Here is an 18,562-nt window from a genome sequence, read left to right as displayed (position 1 = left end):
AATGTAAGGATGGGGAATCAATGGACATAAACGGATCGTGTAGAATCCCGTGGTCGTGAAGACATTCCAAATCATAGACTAGTTTTGTGTTATCGGAGTGACGCAGTGAATTCAATACCTTACGTTGAAATGGACGTAAAAATCGTGCTTGTAGGCACTATATTTGCGATTTGTGCATTCAGTTTGGGAGAAACCGGAGTTGTTTTCAACTTTCACGATAAACTTCGCATGGCTACTTCTACTACAACTACAAAAAGTGTTCAATCTAGTCAAGTGATACGAGTACCAGATCTTGAGTGTCTTGATGGCTATAGAAGGGATTCATTGGGAAATTGTCGACAGAGATTATTTTAGAGGTTTGTATACTTATTCGTTGATGATATCATACTGCTTGCCAATGTCATTGTGTTGTTTATCATTTAATCGTGTCTTGTTATGCTAATATTATGCGCAAGTAGGAACGAGCACCGTAGAGACAGAACACACGTTGCAGTCTTTGCTGTGCCTGCAAGGCAGTGGCATTTGGGAATACTCATTGCCAGTATTTGTAGTGGTGGCTTTCTATTCAAAGTTTATTTTTAACCGACTTCCAAAAAGGAGGTGGTTCTCAATTCAGCCAGTTTTTTTTAAATGTATGTACATTTATTTTTGCGAAGTTTCTTGACCGATTCGCAATTTTTTTTTTGCCAACAGAGGCAGTTTCCGTGGTGGTCCCATTTCAATTTCTGGCTCCAACTCCTCAATCCTGATCCTGCAGGGTTACTGCCCGTCTAAGTTATCAAGATTCAGGAAATGTTCATAGTGAATTAATGTTGTAGGTATCAAACAACGACTTCATGCTTGGACTCCAAGTCCCAACTCCTCAACCCTGATGATGTAGGAAAAAGCTTGAAATAAAAAAATATATAAAAAAACCGACTTCCAAAACCACTACAAAGTAAAAATTAACTTTTGTTTCTACACGTGTAGGTATGTATGTATGCAGTCGGGCGAGCTTAATAACAGAAACTAGAAATCAAAGTGTAAAGCTCGCCCGACTTCCAACGTACATACCTACACGTGTAGAAACAAAAGTTATTTTTTACTTTGTAGTGGTTTTGGAAGTTGTTTTTTATTTCTTTTTTTTTATTTCTATAAAAACTTACATGACAGCACAACTCACGTTTGTTCTTATAGGCGTGATCGATGTTGTAACGCTCTTTTAAATAATCATAACCATCAGCAGTTTATTGCGTCGCAAATGAAATTATAAACTTATTATTTTGTATTATAAACGCCTGAGATTCCTTGCCGCCTCGGCCATAAGCCAAGTCAGGGTCTAGGGTTGTGCCGTAGGTACGCACTATCGATAATTTTCGATAGTGATCGACAGTTGATCACTGAGATTATTGAGAATCAGAATGTGGTCACTGAGAGCCTTACCTAACTGACATAACTAATTACGTTCTTATAATCCATGCTAATATTATAAATGCGAAAGTGTGTCTGTCTGTCTGTCTGTCTGTCTGTCTGTCTGTCTGCTAGCTTTTCACGGCTCAACCGTTCAACCGATTTTGACGAAGTTTGGTACAGAGATAGCTTGCATCCCGGGGAAGGACATAGGCTACTTTTTATCCCGGAAAAACAAAGAGTTCCCACGGGATTTTTAAAACTAAATCCACGCGGACAACGTCGCGGGTATTCTCTAGTATTATATATTTACTCTAAGTTCCTACGCCTAAGCAGCAACCAGATTGAATTGAATTTTCAAACATGAATATGTTCTTTTCTTTTTAAATACTGTTACAGGTAATATTAGCATTATATATAGGCGGATAGAAGTATAACAATATATTTAAAAAATACTTAGGTACTCTGAAAACCTTTCTTATATTTTAACAGTTAGTACCTACTTAACTAAAAATAAATGAATAAAATATGAATACTATAAATCAAAATAAAGCTGTGATGGCCTTGTGGTCACAACGTCCGCGGAGTTATGTGCGTTTAAAGTAATTAAATATTGCTTGCTTTAACGGTGAAGGAAAACATCGTCAGGAAACCTGCATCCCTGAGAGTTCTCCATATTGTTCTCAAAGGTGTGTGAAGTCTATCAATCCACACATGGCCAGCGTGGTAGACTATCTCTTCTCACTCTGTGAGGAGACCCGTCCTATTTAGTGAGCCGGCGTTGGGTTGATCATGATGGTGATAAACCTATACATTTTCATTTCAATACGATTATGTATTTTTTACGTCACTATTAGGAAAAAATAGCAATTATTATTTAATAACACGGCTTCGGTTAAAAACAATTTATTTCTTGAATTTACTTGTTTGATTCGTTATGTTACTTAATCTTGTTTTTATAAAAAGCGCGTCTCCAATGCATACGTTTATCTTCTTAAAGTTATTGCCAGTGCTCTAACTTGGCTCCTTTGCAATATAACAGTTTAGGGTGTACAAGTGTAAAATGAAAAACCGCTATTCTATTTTCTTTTGTTTAAATTTATTACTGTTATTCCAGGTTATAAACGGAAGGTTGGTTAATAATTATTATGATACAATTTTTAACCCAGCTCATAATGTAAATGATGGCATTGCAAGAATTTTTGCCCCAAAAGAGGATACAAATTACAAGGAACCATATCCTGCAATAAATGACGTAATACAGGATGAAACAGAACATGAGCCAGTCTTTATATTAATTGCTGCGACTCCGAAAGTGAAACCAAATAATCTTCAAACAATTGATAGTAGAATGGCAGCGCCCGAAGTCTTTAAAGGTAGTTGCTTGCCTGGACAAGTACGAACTCCAGATGGTAGATGCGTAGAAAAGTTTTGAACATTAATTTGTAAGGTGTTTAAAAAAATGTATAATATGTATATTATACTACGAATATATTACATTTCTTAATAATTTTGAATATTGATTAAATTTGCTTTACCTGATTGGGCCTTCAATTTAGATTTCAATAAAACAGTTTTGTCTTATGAAACAAAACAAAAAAAAGTAAGCGATGGAGAGGGCTTGGGAGTTACTCTACATCAGAGGTTCCCAGACTTTTTTCTCATAGACTTTCAAAATTAAGCTGGTTCCGGTGGAAAGTGGAAACCCCCTTTAGATTAGATCTAACTATGGAAATTCACGTTGCGGTTGAGTTCCAACCACGAAAGGGGAGTTTTTTAAATGAAATAAGTGAGAATTGATTGGTTAATTAATTAATTGATAGTGCTGTGAGTGGATGTCAAAAAAGTAAAGTTGGCCAATCAAAAAAAAGTAAGTAACAGTCGCTGAGCATCTTAAAATATCATCTGCCTACGTATTGATAGGTAAAGTCAAGCCAAAATTTTAGTTCTTCACTATCGAAAGCAGATAAATTTTTGAAGCCCCCGCTTACGAATTGTAAACCGCCATTTTTTGAAAAAGTGAACCAGAGTAACCAGCTCAGTGGGTGGCAAAGCTGAAGTGGCAATGGGCAGGGCACATAGTTCGAAAAATCGATAGACGTTGGGGTCTCAAGGTGCTGGAATGGCGACGTCGCAAAACGCCGGAAAACACAACATTAGAAGACACCCTCACTAGGTGGACGGATGACATCAGGCGAGTCGCAGGGAGCCGCTGGATTCAGGCGGCGACCTTCGGACGTCTATCGGTTGCTTTTGATGATGATGATGAAAATAGTTTTGTGGTTGTAAGTCAAGGAAAAAGAGAAGACTTTGAAGGGCGCTGAATACGTAACGTGGTTTTTCTCGTGCCGAATGGAATGGGACGATTTCTTGTTATCGTTGCATATAAAAATATATCGACGTATAATCTCGTACGTTTTCTAGTTATCCAATAGTACCTAGTTCAAGAAATCTTCCCTTTCCGCCCGGTATGAGAAAAAACACGTTACGTATGCTGTGACCATAATTCTACCTATTCGTTGTTGCATGGATTGTCTAACCTTGATCTGCGCATTGATCCTTTAAATGTGAGGCATTTAAAGGACGCAGTGCATCACGACGCGTGGTTTTTACTTAAATTAAGTATTTAATACTTTATTTTTAACTATTATTTTTTCATTAAATCATGCTCTATTTTACCACCCTCAAAGGGGATTGTTCAAAATAACTTTATACAGTTTTAATTATTTAAAGCCGATTTAATCTTAATGCCGATTTTCCAATCTCGAACTTAAAAAACAATAATTAAAACTTTTTCATACATACTTTCATCCCCTATTTTACCACTCAGAGGGGATTTTCCAGAATTACTTATACTAAATTTCATTATTTAAAGCTAATAACCCAAACACTGTTCACGTTTTTAACCCACTTAGGGGTGGAATTTCGAAAAGTCCTTTCTTACTGGATACCTACTCTGTACAAAGAACACACCTTACAAATTTCATGTTTCAATAACCAACGGTTTGGGCTGTGCGTTGATATTTATAAGCCAGTCAGTTAGGACTTTGAATTTTATATACTATACAGATTAAAATGGTTGCAAATTGTAATCGGAGGAAGTATTATTAATATCGATATAGAGCCAAAAACAGTATTTAACAAAAACTGTCTTTCCGTCTGTCAGTCTGTGCACGCTTCACTCTGAAACTACCTATTGGACGGATTTGATCGCAACTTGGCACACTTTAGCTCATCTCCGGGTCAATATATAGGATAATAATTTTAATCCAAAAAAACAGTCTTGATCAACAATAGGGATCGTTCGGAATAGCGAATAATAAATATGTGTCGATGTTACCTACTAAATAACACGACTTCGGATAATATTAATTTATTCCTTGAATTTACTTGCTCGATTCGTGATATAACTTTATCACGTTTTATAAATCTCCAAGGCATAGGTCACGTTTATCGTCTTATAGTTATTGCTAGTGTGATCTTAGCTCATTTGCAACATAACCGTTTAGTGTGTACAAGTGTAAAATGAAAAACTTCTATTTTATTTACTTTTGTTCGAATTTACTACTGCTATTCCAAGTTATAAACGGAGGGCTGGCTAAAGGTTTTTTGGGTACAATTCATGATACAGCTCACAAAGTAAAAGATGACATTGCTAATATTTTTGTCCCAAAAGCGGATACAAATAACAAGGTACCATATCCTGCAACAAATGACGTAAATCTGAATGAAACAAAAGATGAGCCAGTTTTTATATTTGCTACATCTACTGCGACTCCAAAAGTTGAGTCAAACATTCCTCAAGTTAAACCAACTCAAGAAGACCACGAATCAAAGGAAATTCCGTTTGTGTTTGTGACATCTTCGACGACTGAAGTTAGTACTCTACAAGTAACCAATAGTACAAAAAGTAATTCAACAACTGAAATTAAAGACGGAAGGGAAAACTTCGCAGGTGGTTGCTTGCCTGGAAAAAAAAAGAACTGGAGATGGTAGATGCGTAGACAAGTTTTGAGCATTACCTTATAATTATATTTTTTTTTGATTGATCTTTTTTAAAATATATGCATATGCATGCTTCGATCACATTATATTTCTATTCCTTTAAATATAACTTGATAAACATGTGGAGAGAGCCAGCGCGTGCCAGGCCTTGGTTATTTTATAAAAGCTGAAAATCTTTCTGCGTATTGTTCCCAACACAGTAAGGGACGATCAGCGACTATGAAGTTTGGATCATGGTGGCTTTGGGAGATAACAGGTAATAAGTGTAAAAAATCTTACATCAAAGTATATAGTCTAATTTTTTTATATATTTTTTTCGGAATAGTATTAGAAATCACTTCATTCATTACAAGATAGTTAATAAAAAAAATAAAAAAATATGCTGGCAACCCTCTGCCAGACATCCCTAAAGTTTAAAAAGTTGTTAAAGTAAAGGGGAATTTTTGTAAATATCGAAATCGCGGCTACACCATAGGCCCTTTGCACAGTGTGGTTGCAAGACACCGGGCGGTGGCAAATATTATGTGAACAGGTAATTCGCTTGCGGTGTGAGTCGCCATGTGCCGCGCTCTCTACGTACAGGTCTACGTACAATCTCGTGCCATTCTATTAGTTCTTTACATCGTAAACTAAAATTTCATATCGAGTGAAAGTAGCCTGGAAGCCCTCGCCACACCGACATCTACCGTAGGTACAATAGATGCCGGTGCCTCGCCAAATTATCCTCATTTCTCTTTCCTAGTCCATCATCAGACACTGATCATCATTTATGTAGGTATAATCTATTCATTGAGACCATTCTATTAAGCCCAAACACGATACCTCTGCTGTAAGTTGCTTAGGAGTTAGGTATCCTGCATACTTCAGGTGATGCTGCAGCAACAGGTCAAAGTTAATTTTTTTTGCAATACCATTGAAGTTATTATGCCTTATTCTCGAACATTTGCAAATTCTTACTTAATTTAATTACTTAATCCATACTAATATTATAAATGCGAAAGTGTGTCTGTCTGTCTGTCTGTCTGCTAGCTTTTCACGGCTCAACCGTTCAACCGATTTTGATGAAATTTGGTACAGAGATAGCTTGCATCCCGGGCAAGGACAAGGGCTACTTTTTATCCTGGAAAATAAAAAAGTTCCCACGGGATTCAACGGGAAAGATTCACGGGATGAATCCACCTAAATCCCAAAAACCTAAATCCACGCGGACGAAGTCGCGGGTATCCTCTAGTATTCAATAATATTTAAAGCAAAGGCACAACAAACCTCCAAACTTACACAAACATAGTAATATTACGTGACCATCTTATTGATAGATAATAATTATATGTATCATAAAACTTAATCTACTAAAAAAAACAACTACTTATGCTACTTTAGGGTGTGCCGACCGGGCAGCGGGAGATGAGGTAACTGAATTATTGAAGTGGTCGTGTAGTAAATAGGTACACATTATACATCTTTTTCTAGTACTTTATTAAATTAGTAAAATCAGTTGTGGTACAGGTACAGGATTACTTTAATGTCATATTTACACATGTGCCAAAGATGGTGCACCGCATGGCAAGCGACACGAACACTCAGGTTAGAGTTTTCGTGTCAGAGTCGAATTGCTGTGTATCCGTAGCAGCGAAGTTATGCACGGCACGCACAAGCGGCGCAGGCGGCTCACGCGGCCAAGACTGCGTCGCGCCGCCGCGCGCTGTTGTAAATGACGAGGTTTACGTTGAATGGTAAAGATTCAAATATATTATGTATTTAGCTGTTGGATGTATAAATAATGTTCATAGAGAGTCAAGGTAATCACCTTAGTTGTTTAATACTCCCTGGTAGCTGACTTTAATGTCTTTCTTTAGGTATAAGTACCTATCATTATAGAAAGACTGCTTGAATATGGATTGTAATAATAGGAAATTTTACAGAGACGTGTAGGATTATATTAAAACAAGGTAGAAAAGACTAAGAGAAGACAGAAACAGAGAAAACGCTTGATTTGTTTTGGCGGCGCTATTCTTCCTACCATATACTTTCACGTCATCGCATGTACTCCCGTAGCAATCTAAAAAATACAAACATTTAATACAATAAGTAAACATTCAGGTCAACAAAAAAAGAATTTTACGATCATAACTCATTTTTAGGGTTCCGTAGCTCAAAGGAAACAAGGACCACTCATAGAATAAAAAATCCGATAACTGTGAATTTGTGGTTACATCACAAAAAAAGTTAAAATGTGTTCATGAACAAATAATAATTAGTATTTTCAACTTTCAAAGTAAGATTAATATACCAAGGTATCATATGAAAAGGCTTTACTTAACTGTATAATCTGAAAAAGATTTTTATTTATTTTTGTGCGTAACAGTTTTTGATTTATCTTGCAAAATGACGAAAAAATACGACTGCAGTACGGAACCCTCCAGGCGCGAGTCTGACTCGCACTTGGCTGGTTTTTTGAAAGTATCTTAATTTGATATCCAGTATAAAAATGAGCCTATGTCACTCTCCAGGTCTTTAACTACATCCATGCAAAATACAATCACGTCGTCGTCGGTTCGTTGCTCCGTTGCTGCATGATTGAAGGATAAATCAACAAATACACACACTTTCGCTTTTAAACTGGGTAGTGGGTGTACCATCGATGGGTTATACCCACACAGCTGTGTTCGAATGGAATTCGCCCATGTATTAATACGATTTTGCATTCTCACAAACTTTAACATGCCATTTCACCTTTTTAGGGATGGAATTTAGTTGTATCCCGCGGTTATTTGAACTTGAAAAAACCGGTCAAGTGCAAGTCGGACCTCGCTTTTTTAGGGTTCTATACTAATTATGAACATCATATTTTGGATGTATAATATACAGGGTGTAACCGGAACGCTAGCAAAATCTTAGCGTTGTAGTTTTAGTGATTTAGTACTTTTCAAACTTGCAATGTATAGCGTGCGTTAGCATTGACTCCGAGTGGCCTACTTACGCTACTTTCATTGAGACCTACCTTACGGCCTACCTACCTGTCAAATTTCATCATTCTAGGTCAACGGGAAGTATATTTCTTGACAGTTACGACAGACAGACAACGAAGTAATCCTATAAAGGTTCCTTTTTTTTCTTTTGAGGTACGGAACTCTAAAAAGGGTAAAATACCCTGTTATTGTAAAGAAACTTTTTTCCTCTTAAATGGGGGGAAAGTCAAGTCAAGTCTCAGGCGAAATAGTTGGCGCTTCGTCCTTTTCATATCACTTCGGAAGTACCTATTCGGCTTCGCCTCGTCCTTCCAATATCACTCGGCTATAAATTGGTTTATTTCCGGCCTGGACAGTAATGTAATATTTCGGTGCTATTACAATGTATGCCATTTATGTATAAGTATAGTCATTGATGTAACGATGAGATAAATAATTTACCTCAGTTACAACAAAAAAATTCAAGTCAATAACGCCAGTGGGCACAATGCTAATTAATTACCACTTGGACGATGTATATTTTTTGTAACTATGTATATTATATATTTTTCTTTTTTATAATATGTAGGTATTGTTAAATTTAAGTATTAATCATTTTAGAATCTTATTAATTTTGCATTTCTGATTGTGGAAGGTGAAACATTAATAATGGGAAAAACCGTATAAGTAAGTACTCATTGCTTAAAATTTATTGAATTAAAATAAACAGAAAACCATTAAATATTAATTTTGAATATTCAGTTTTTCAACTTCTTGGATTAATTGGTTTAAAATCTGCTGTAATTGTGTAGATAAGTTCAATAATGCTTTCAATTGTGCTTCAACTTGGGATGACTGCTGACGCCCTGGAATTTTTATGTAGCAATGTACTTAGAAAGCGGCAATAGCCTAGTGGTTAAGACGTTGGCCTCCTCTTTCTGGAGGTCAGTGGTTCAATATCCAGTACGCACCTCTAACTTATTTGCGTAATAAGTAATGTCTCGTCTTGGCGGGGCACTGCCGTGCCCCCTGATTGAAAACATTGCAAGGAAACTTGCATGCCCGAGAGTTCTCCATAATATTTTCAAAGGTGTATTAAATATTTAAAAAAAATCCCGTGTGTACTATTTAACTTTCCAGGATTATAAGTAACCCATATCCGACCCCAGGTCGCACTCTGTACCAAATTTTGACAAAATCGCTTAAATTAATGAACAGTAAAAAGCTAGCAGACGGACTGACACACACTAATATTAATATTTATTTCGTTAGATTTTTGGAAATACTTTTAGTCTATCTTGTGTAATAAAGTCATTGTTACCTGGTTGTATGGGTGTGCCTTCGACAGTAACATGATTTTGGTTATCTTTACCATAGCCAACATGAAAAACGTCCAATCCATTATCATTCTTGAGTACAAAACTTGTTCCTCCGCTGTTTGGGTCACTTCTCTCTGGAACATCGGCTCTACTGCCACTGTCTCCATACCCAACTATGTTGTGATTATGATTGCCGTTTCCAATATTAGTGGTGTAAGTCCTTTTCCTGGGATCTGGGTATGCTTGGTTAATATTGTGCGTAGAATCGGTATTGAATCTATTACCCAGTGGATCAGGCTGAGAATCACCAGGCCCCAGGATGATAACATTCTTTCTATAGTTTCCATTTCCAATGTCTACGACTTCATCTTGAGGTTCATAGTTTGGCTAGAAACAAATTGTACACATTAAGTAAAATAATTGCATTTAAGGATACAGTTCTAGTGACTGATTGAATTTATTTACTAGCAGAACTACTCAAGAAAAGGAATTTATGACAGTAAAAACTTCAAGGGGAAGAGTGTACACACGGTAGGTAAATTATTATACAAACATGAAGAAAGAGCTTGTGCTAGGATGCAAAGGCCATCTTTAGTGAACTTATCGTACCATCCGAGACATAGTCACTAACTGTAGGCCTCACAAAAAAGCTCAAAGTCAATGGTGAGAGCTATGCTTCACGCCGCGTGAAATCAAATCAGAAATGAGAAATTCAGAAAAACCGATGTAGCTCGGGTTCCGAAGCTTGTAACGATACTCAACTGGCATACTAAAATATTATAAAATTTTAATATGCAAAATAGTACAAAATTTTTGCTATAAATTTATCGAAATTAGGTTAGTACATATCAGCAGTAAAGTATTTCACATAAGAATATAAATGTTCACTTTTAAGAGTTTCAATTTTAACTCATAACGCATAACGTTGGCAAACATTGGGAATCGAGGATATACGCCGCACGGGTTATCGGGAGCGAAGACAGACAGCGATGCGCGGGGCCGCGTCGAGGCGTTGTGTGCGCGCCGCGCTGGTTAAAGCGTAATAGCGCTCGGAGCGTTCATTGCTGAACTAGCGTTGCGTGCGGCATCGCACGCGTTGGTCGAGACGGTGAGTGTGCGCGCTCGTCGTTGCGTAGTGGCGCTCATAGCGTGCTCTATTCAAACGGCGATGTGGAGATACAAAATACAAAAATATTGTAACTTATGTGCTGGGGCGACACATGAGGTTTATAATAAAGAATACTAATTTGAGAATGGGACCACTTTGAGTACAAGGATACATTTCTTATATTATAGGGCGATACTTTCTAAAGTCTGAGAGCGATTTATGGTTGAACTGACAATTTGGCTGCTTAGGCGGAGAAAACCGCGCGTCCCTCGGGATGTGTTTGGTGAATCTTTGCTTGAGATGGCTTTCAGTGTTATTAGTGAACTATCTGACATTCTTCTGAAGACTTCTATCATTCCGTGGTGATTGCAAACACTTACAAGGTACATAAATGCTGAAGATGGGATTAGGCCTGTGGATATAGTCTCCCTCGCTTCGGCGTTTGTATCGCAGTGCGCCTGGCTCTGTTTGGCGTCTGACTATCAGTTAGATGTTAGATAGGGATTAGGCCTGTAGATGCCATGGTGAGCCTTGTTCATTCTTGACAATAGTTTGCTATGTTTGAATTTGTGATTACATCGGCGTGCGTTCACACATAGTGCGAACGTATGTTAATGGGGTTGCATTCAAGTATAGTGGATGTTAAATTGAGTTGTAGGCCCATGTACTAAATCTGCAGTGAGCCTGGCTCGTCTTTAGGATTTAATTACATTGGAAACTAGAATAGGATTGGCTAGCGATGGCAGATCATACGGCTATTTCTGGTTTTGTCTTGTTCTGGTATCCTGTGTTTACTTTTGAATTATTTGCTGGTATGCGTTGGAGCGCGTTGGAAGACGCTTATGCGAAGGAGACCCAGTGCCTTTGATGCTTTGTGATTCTTATATGAAGAAGAACCTAGTATCTCGGGCTTTGTGAATCCTTTGCTGAGTTGATTCTAGCATGCTTTAATAGCTACCAATCACAGTGGGCAGGTAATGCTGCTGTTCTGTTTGTACTCTGACATGCGTTGGAATACTTAACCACCTTGTGGTGTTTACTGAATACACGCACAATATAAATGCAACATTATTATACCAATACATGAATATTGAAGGTTGGGTTAAGGCCTGTGGATATTACCGCAGTGAGCCTGACTCTCCTTGAAACCTATTAACAGGTCTGTAGTGGGAGAGCACCACTCTAAAAATGCTGTATCAGCTATGGCTGCATCGTGGGATCATAAGAGGCACGCACCTCTTTCTAAAGTATGCTTGCATACGTTGCGCCGTTTATCAAATGATGACGTTGTGGGGGGGGGGGGCTACTGTTCGTTGGTATTTTATGTACTTAGTGTCATAGGATACTAAGGGAAGGCAGAAGCTCACCGTACATGGCGCGGTGGGGCTATGTACCATCATTTACTTTTCATTTCCCAAGTAAATGATGCCATCCTTCCAAGCTCCTATCCCGAAGGGATAGGTGGTTGGAACTACACGTCTAGACGGCGTGATCTCATCTCAAGGTTAGAGATCTCACTCTTACAATATTATTCAATGTATGATACAAACTTCGGCTTTCCGAAAGATTGTATTTGGCTCTATTAATGTGATACGTCTTGTGAGAGCAGTCTCTTGATCCTACCATGTTCAACCCGTTTCTATAAGTGAACAGCCACTTTGGATTGAGCAGGAACGGGTATTTGTCTCATCCGACCAAATGCTTTATAAGTATTTATACTCGAATACGCAAACCCCACAACCGTCAACGCACAAAGTCGTTGGGCCTGATGAACTCATAATTTCTGACGCTCTAAAAGACTTTGGTTTATTATGGACACAACATTTCAAGGGGTCTTACTGCTATACGATACACGTGCCACTTTAAGGGAATTAATTTAAACCGTAACCTTTGGAAAGATTCGAAGGAAAAATAGGGTAGAGTTTTTTAAGACCTCGTCAGTTTAGTTACAATTTGGTGCCGTGACCAGGATTGGTCATAACGGCTTAATAGAGTAGGATAAAGTAGGCGAAAGCCTACAATTTGTTGCTCGTGAAATGGAAAGAGTCTGAGGAAATTTTGAGTTCATCAAGGTTCATCAGGGATGTGGTAGCTGATTGCGTGTCGTAGTTATCAGTGTTAGTTAGTAAACAATTTAAAGATTTCATCTTGGTTCAAGGCAAATATGCTCCATGATTAGGAGAAGTGGTAGGTGTGATAAATAACGTAGTGAAAGATAGAGAGTATGTGCGATAAACAACGAAGCGAAAGACAAATAATAATTGATAAAAGGTAGACTGAGCAAAAGACAATTAAGTATATTGATTGGTGACAGATAATACGAGTTGAAGACATGAGTTTAGCAGGAGCATAGAGTGAAGTATTGGTGAAATGTTTTGCTATAACATAAGGCATCTTAATAAATTGTAGATTACAAAGTCATAAAATCATGACATCAGGGGGTTGTGCGAATTAAATATGTAATAAGAGAGTAGGTAACTTATAAAGCAAAAATAGGTATAGAGGAAACAAAGGAAATTTTTTTTTAGCTAGACGTAAACAGGAATTATTGAACTGAGATTTAGATAGTTGAAAAGGGAAGTATAGGGAAATACTCTAATTGATTAATATGCTTAGAGTTGAGGCATTAGAGTGTTTGTGGAACTGAATGTGTGAATGAATAATAGGTACATTGGTTCATGATGAATGTTATGACATAAAGATGTGGAAATAAAGATGTGTGCATGGAAATGTAGGTTATTAAAGGGAAGTGTAGAGAAGAAGTGATACGATGAGTAAAGCTAGTTTCTTTTAAATATTTTTGATGATATTTAACTAAACTAACAAAGTGAGTGTCAGACATGAATCGCTTTTGGATCCGGGCGTAAGGATAGTAATCTTAGATAAATTCAGTTGGCGTAGAATCATACGATCAGGGGGTTGCAACGCAATAATGCTAAATAAAATATAGGAAGAGTATTACCTAGAGTAAATTCTATTCTGCACGCTTCATGGAATTCATTCTATTCGCATGCATCATAGAATTTAGGGGGTTGAATGTAACGATACTCAACTGGCATACTAAAATATTATAAAATTTTAATATGCAAAATAGTACAAAATTTTTGCTATAAATTTATCGAAATTAGGTTAGTACATATCAGCAGTAAAGTATTTCACATAAGAATATAAAGGTTCACTTTTAAGAGTTTCAATTTTAACTCATAACGCATAACGTTGGCAAACATTGGGAATCGAGGATATACGCCGCACGGGTTATCGGGAGCGAAGACAGACAGCGATGCGCGGGGCCGCGTCGAGGCGTTGTGTGCGCGCCGCGCTGGTTAAAGCGTAATAGCGCTCGGAGCGTTCATTGCTGAACTAGCGTTGCGTGCGGCATCGCACGCGTCGGTCGAGACGGTGAGTGTGCGCGCTCGTCGTTGCGTAGTGGCGCTCATAGCGTGCTCTATTCAAACGGCGATGTGGAGATACAAAATACAAAAAATATTGTAACTTATGTGCTGGGGCGACACATGAGGTTTATAATAAAGAATACTAATTTGAGAATGGGACCACTTTGAGTACAAGGATACATTTCTTATATTATAGGGCGATACTTTCTAAAGTCTGAGAGCGATTTATGGTTGAACTGACAATTTGGCTGCTTAGGCGGAGAAAACCGCGCGTCCCTCGGGATGTGTTTGGTGAATCTTTGCTTGAGATGGCTTTCAGTGTTATTAGTGAACTATCTGACATTCTTCTGAAGACTTCTATCATTCCGTGGTGATTGCAAACACTTACAAGGTACATAAATGCTGAAGATGGGATTAGGCCTGTGGATATAGTCTCCCTCGCTTCGGCGTTTGTATCGCAGTGCGCCTGGCTCTGTTTGGCGTCTGACTATCAGTTAGATGTTAGATAGGGATTAGGCCTGTAGATGCCATGGTGAGCCTTGTTCATTCTTGACAATAGTTTGCTATGTTTGAATTTGTGATTACATCGGCGTGCGTTCACACATAGTGCGAACGTATGTTAATGGGGTTGCATTCAAGTATAGTGGATGTTAAATTGAGTTGTAGGCCCATGTACTAAATCTGCAGTGAGCCTGGCTCGTCTTTAGGATTTAATTACATTGGAAACTAGAATAGGATTGGCTAGCGATGGCAGATCATACGGCTATTTCTGGTTTTGTCTTGTTCTGGTATCCTGTGTTTACTTTTGAATTATTTGCTGGTATGCGTTGGAGCGCGTTGGAAGACGCTTATGCGAAGGAGACCCAGTGCCTTTGATGCTTTGTGATTCTTATATGAAGAAGAACCTAGTATCTCGGGCTTTGTGAATCCTTTGCTGAGTTGATTCTAGCATGCTTTAATAGCTACCAATCACAGTGGGCAGGTAATGCTGCTGTTCTGTTTGTACTCTGACATGCGTTGGAATACTTAACCACCTTGTGGTGTTTACTGAATACACGCACAATATAAATGCAACATTATTATACCAATACATGAATATTGAAGGTTGGGTTAAGGCCTGTGGATATTACCGCAGTGAGCCTGACTCTCCTTGAAACCTATTAACAGGTCTGTAGTGGGAGAGCACCACTCTAAAAATGCTGTATCAGCTATGGCTGCATCGTGGGATCATAAGAGGCACGCACCTCTTTCTAAAGTATGCTTGCATACGTTGCGCCGTTTATCAAATGATGACGTTGTGGGGGGGGGGCTACTGTTCGTTGGTATTTTATGTACTTAGTGTCATAGGATACTAAGGGAAGGCAGAAGCTCACCGTACATGGCGCGGTGGGGCTATGTACCATCATTTACTTTTCATTTCCCAAGTAAATGATGCCATCCTTCCAAGCTCCTATCCCGAAGGGATAGGTGGTTGGAACTACACGTCTAGACGGCGTGATCTCATCTCAAGGTTAGAGATCTCACTCTTACAATATTATTCAATGTATGATACAAACTTCGGCTTTCCGAAAGATTGTATTTGGCTCTATTAATGTGATACGTCTTGTGAGAGCAGTCTCTTGATCCTACCATGTTCAACCCGTTTCTATAAGTGAACAGCCACTTTGGATTGAGCAGGAACGGGTATTTGTCTCATCCGACCAAATGCTTTATAAGTATTTATACTCGAATACGCAAACCCCACAACCGTCAACGCACAAAGTCGTTGGGCCTGATGAACTCATAATTTCTGACGCTCTAAAAGACTTTGGTTTATTATGGACACAACATTTCAAGGGGTCTTACTGCTATACGATACACGTGCCACTTTAAGGGAATTAATTTAAACCGTAACCTTTGGAAAGATTCGAAGGAAAAATAGGGTAGAGTTTTTTAAGACCTCGTCAGTTTAGTTACAAGCTGAAGAAGCAATAAACAGGAACCGATACATGCTAGGCTTGCAAGGTGCTGGAATAGCGACATCGCACTAAAAAGCGCAGCGTTGGCGTTTGCCAACTAGGTAGACAGACATCAAACGAGTCGCTGGTAGGGAGCTGCTGGATTCAGGCGGCGCAAGAACGTGGCATGTGGAAGTCCCTACAAGAGACCTATGTCCAAGTGCGGATGTCTATCGGCTGACGATGATGATTATGATGGACAATAATGATTCTTGTAAACAAGAAATAATGAAAACACTGATTTGTAGCATAGGTACCTACCTACTTGCCTACTTTATAAGCTAAAACAAATGATTCTTTTTAATTTGGTGTGGCATCTAGTATTGTTTTTTGAGGCTGTCGAAGAATTTAATCAAATAAATAATTGTATTTTCGTATTCAAATATTACATACCGTTTCATGGTTGCTCTTCTGATAGTCGCTTGACCATCTGAAAAATCATAACAAGCTCTTTAAAACATCTACAAACATTTTATATTATGCAGTAGTGGTAAACAACACGGTCACCTTATGTATTCTATACATCATAAATGATAACAAAACCGTTGACTCATTTCGGGAAAACTAAATGTTCAACATAAATTCTTATCATGGGTTTATACTAAAGCTCTTTGTTAATTATTATTTTTTCATTGAAAATCAAACCTCATAGCGATTTAAAATAAAATACAACTTAATCAAAGAGGTATTAGGTAGGTTTTTCAGCTTTCACTTGCTTTTTTCAAGTTTTCAACAATTTCAGTGCAAATACTAGTTTCATTACCATTCAGAAAATTGCACGAGAAGGGTTACTAGGTAGTTTATATCGTGGATCAGCCTGGCTGTCCAGCGCGGAAATCCAGCTGTCATTATAAACTAGAAGTAATAGGTTTCTTCAGTGATGTGGTTATCTCTATAATAAGTCTATGGGTTTCTTAATAAAACTGTTAATAAAAATGTCTATTATATTTCATTTGTATGTATTAGTGTATTAATAATATGTATTTTATATTCTTATTATATGGTTTAGTTTATTTAGCTATTGGTATTTAGGTTTATTTTACACCACCTCCCATTGTCCATTTGTTCGTTTTTTCCCTAGCGTTAAGGTTGTCTGGAAGAGATCGCTATTTAGCGATAAGACTGCCTTTTTGTACCTACTTATTAAGATTTCTTTTTGTAACCTGTCATTTGTGTTTCTGTGGTGCAATAAAGTATATACATACATACATACATACTGTTGTTGCAAACGGACCGAACACCGAGGTGATTCTAAATATTCTGTTTTTTAGTTTTGAGTACGTAACACTAAAAATAAATAACCACTAGTTCAGAATATTATGATTTAAGGCGAAATGGGATCGCAAAGGCGAATGTATGGAAAAGTCTAGGCCGCCCGTTGTTGCACGCTTTTTATAAATATTTATATTTGAAATTCTCTGTGCTCTATTACCAAAAAATAATACCGTAATCCCTTGTATCAAACGACAAACGTAATTATACGAAATTTTATTAAAATTTGTTTAATATCAATTGAATAAAACTGGTTTTACTCCTCATGCTCGTATAAAAAATTCGTATTTTGGAGAAACTTCGCGATTTTTTTGTATCGAGCCAAATTGTGCCAATCGTGTTTTGGCTCCCGTGATTCACTAAAGAATATCTTTAATTTTTATAATATTAAAAAATATATAAACAACCCGAAGTATGTCTCAACACCGCTTTTGGGACGCATATCGCCTTAACATACCTTTCAGAATACGTTCCAGATAAAGACGAAATAACAACTAAAATCAGTATGGATGAGTAATACATTATATTAAAGTTTTACCACAATTCAATAAGCTACAGTCTACTTGAACGCTTGATCACTGACTTATAGCTCATCTCAGTATATTGTACTTTATATATTATGTGTACTCCGTTGTGGTTTGAGGGAGGTCAAAATGATAAGGACAGACTCAATAGGTAGTTGTGATAACCCATCTCTACATATTTTTTGTATATTTAGAAGTATAGTACGCGACAGGTTGAAATGGCAATCGGAGAGGAAATGCCCCGCACACCCGCACAACCCTCGCGCAAACCCGCTGCGGGCGAGCGCCGCGCGGGTGACGTGCGGGTGTGCGGGATGTTCCCCGCCTCATACTCCGATTCCCATTTCGACCTGTCGCGAATTTTTGTGGAACAGAAAAATACTAGGTTTATCTAATTAAAAGAGATTGAGTGGGAGTTGTGAAATTCCAGCCATAAAGCAAAATTATTGTAGGTAGTGTCTACTCCTCGGCGGTAGCGTACGTCCATTTCTGCGATGCAAGCTACTCGTATTTCTGTTCAGTCCCAAATTTTGGTTAATATGGACTGTGAAAAGGTATCAGATATATATACTTTTATTTTTTATTCATATACCTACCAGTTAGCCTTG

General features: G+C 37.9%; 1 protein-coding gene and 1 long non-coding RNA gene across 3 annotated transcripts; one reads left to right on the top strand and one right to left on the bottom strand.

Annotated features, from left to right (window-relative positions):
* The first annotated feature begins 691 nt into the window (after window positions 1-691).
* LOC138402490 (uncharacterized) lies at window positions 692-2,931 on the top strand. Its single transcript, XR_011236850.1, has 2 exons — window positions 692-814; window positions 2,507-2,931. It is a non-coding gene; the product is annotated as an uncharacterized lncRNA (long non-coding RNA).
* Window positions 2,932-6,849: 3,918 nt separating this feature from the next.
* LOC117983127 (uncharacterized) lies at window positions 6,850-18,019 on the bottom strand. Of its 2 annotated transcripts, none has more exons than XM_069499202.1 (4): window positions 17,888-18,019; window positions 16,552-16,588; window positions 9,664-10,048; window positions 6,850-7,453 (listed from the first exon to the last, which is right to left on the bottom strand). In XM_069499202.1, the coding sequence occupies exons 1-4, from the start codon at window positions 17,950-17,952 to the stop codon at window positions 7,329-7,331; spliced, it is 612 nt and encodes a 203-aa protein (XP_069355303.1). In that variant the 5' UTR covers window positions 17,953-18,019; the 3' UTR covers window positions 6,850-7,328. The 2 variants fall into 2 exon arrangements, with proteins under 2 accessions (XP_069355303.1, XP_069355304.1); XM_069499203.1 differs by lacking the exon at window positions 6,850-7,453 and adding an exon at window positions 9,031-9,208.
* Between the last annotated feature and the right edge of the window lie 543 nt (window positions 18,020-18,562).

The sequence above is a fragment of the Maniola hyperantus genome, chromosome 6 (assembly GCF_902806685.2).
Source record: "Maniola hyperantus chromosome 6, iAphHyp1.2, whole genome shotgun sequence".
Classification (NCBI taxonomy): Eukaryota; Metazoa; Arthropoda; class Insecta; order Lepidoptera; family Nymphalidae; genus Maniola; species Maniola hyperantus.
This window is presented reverse-complemented; position numbering and strand designations above follow the sequence as displayed.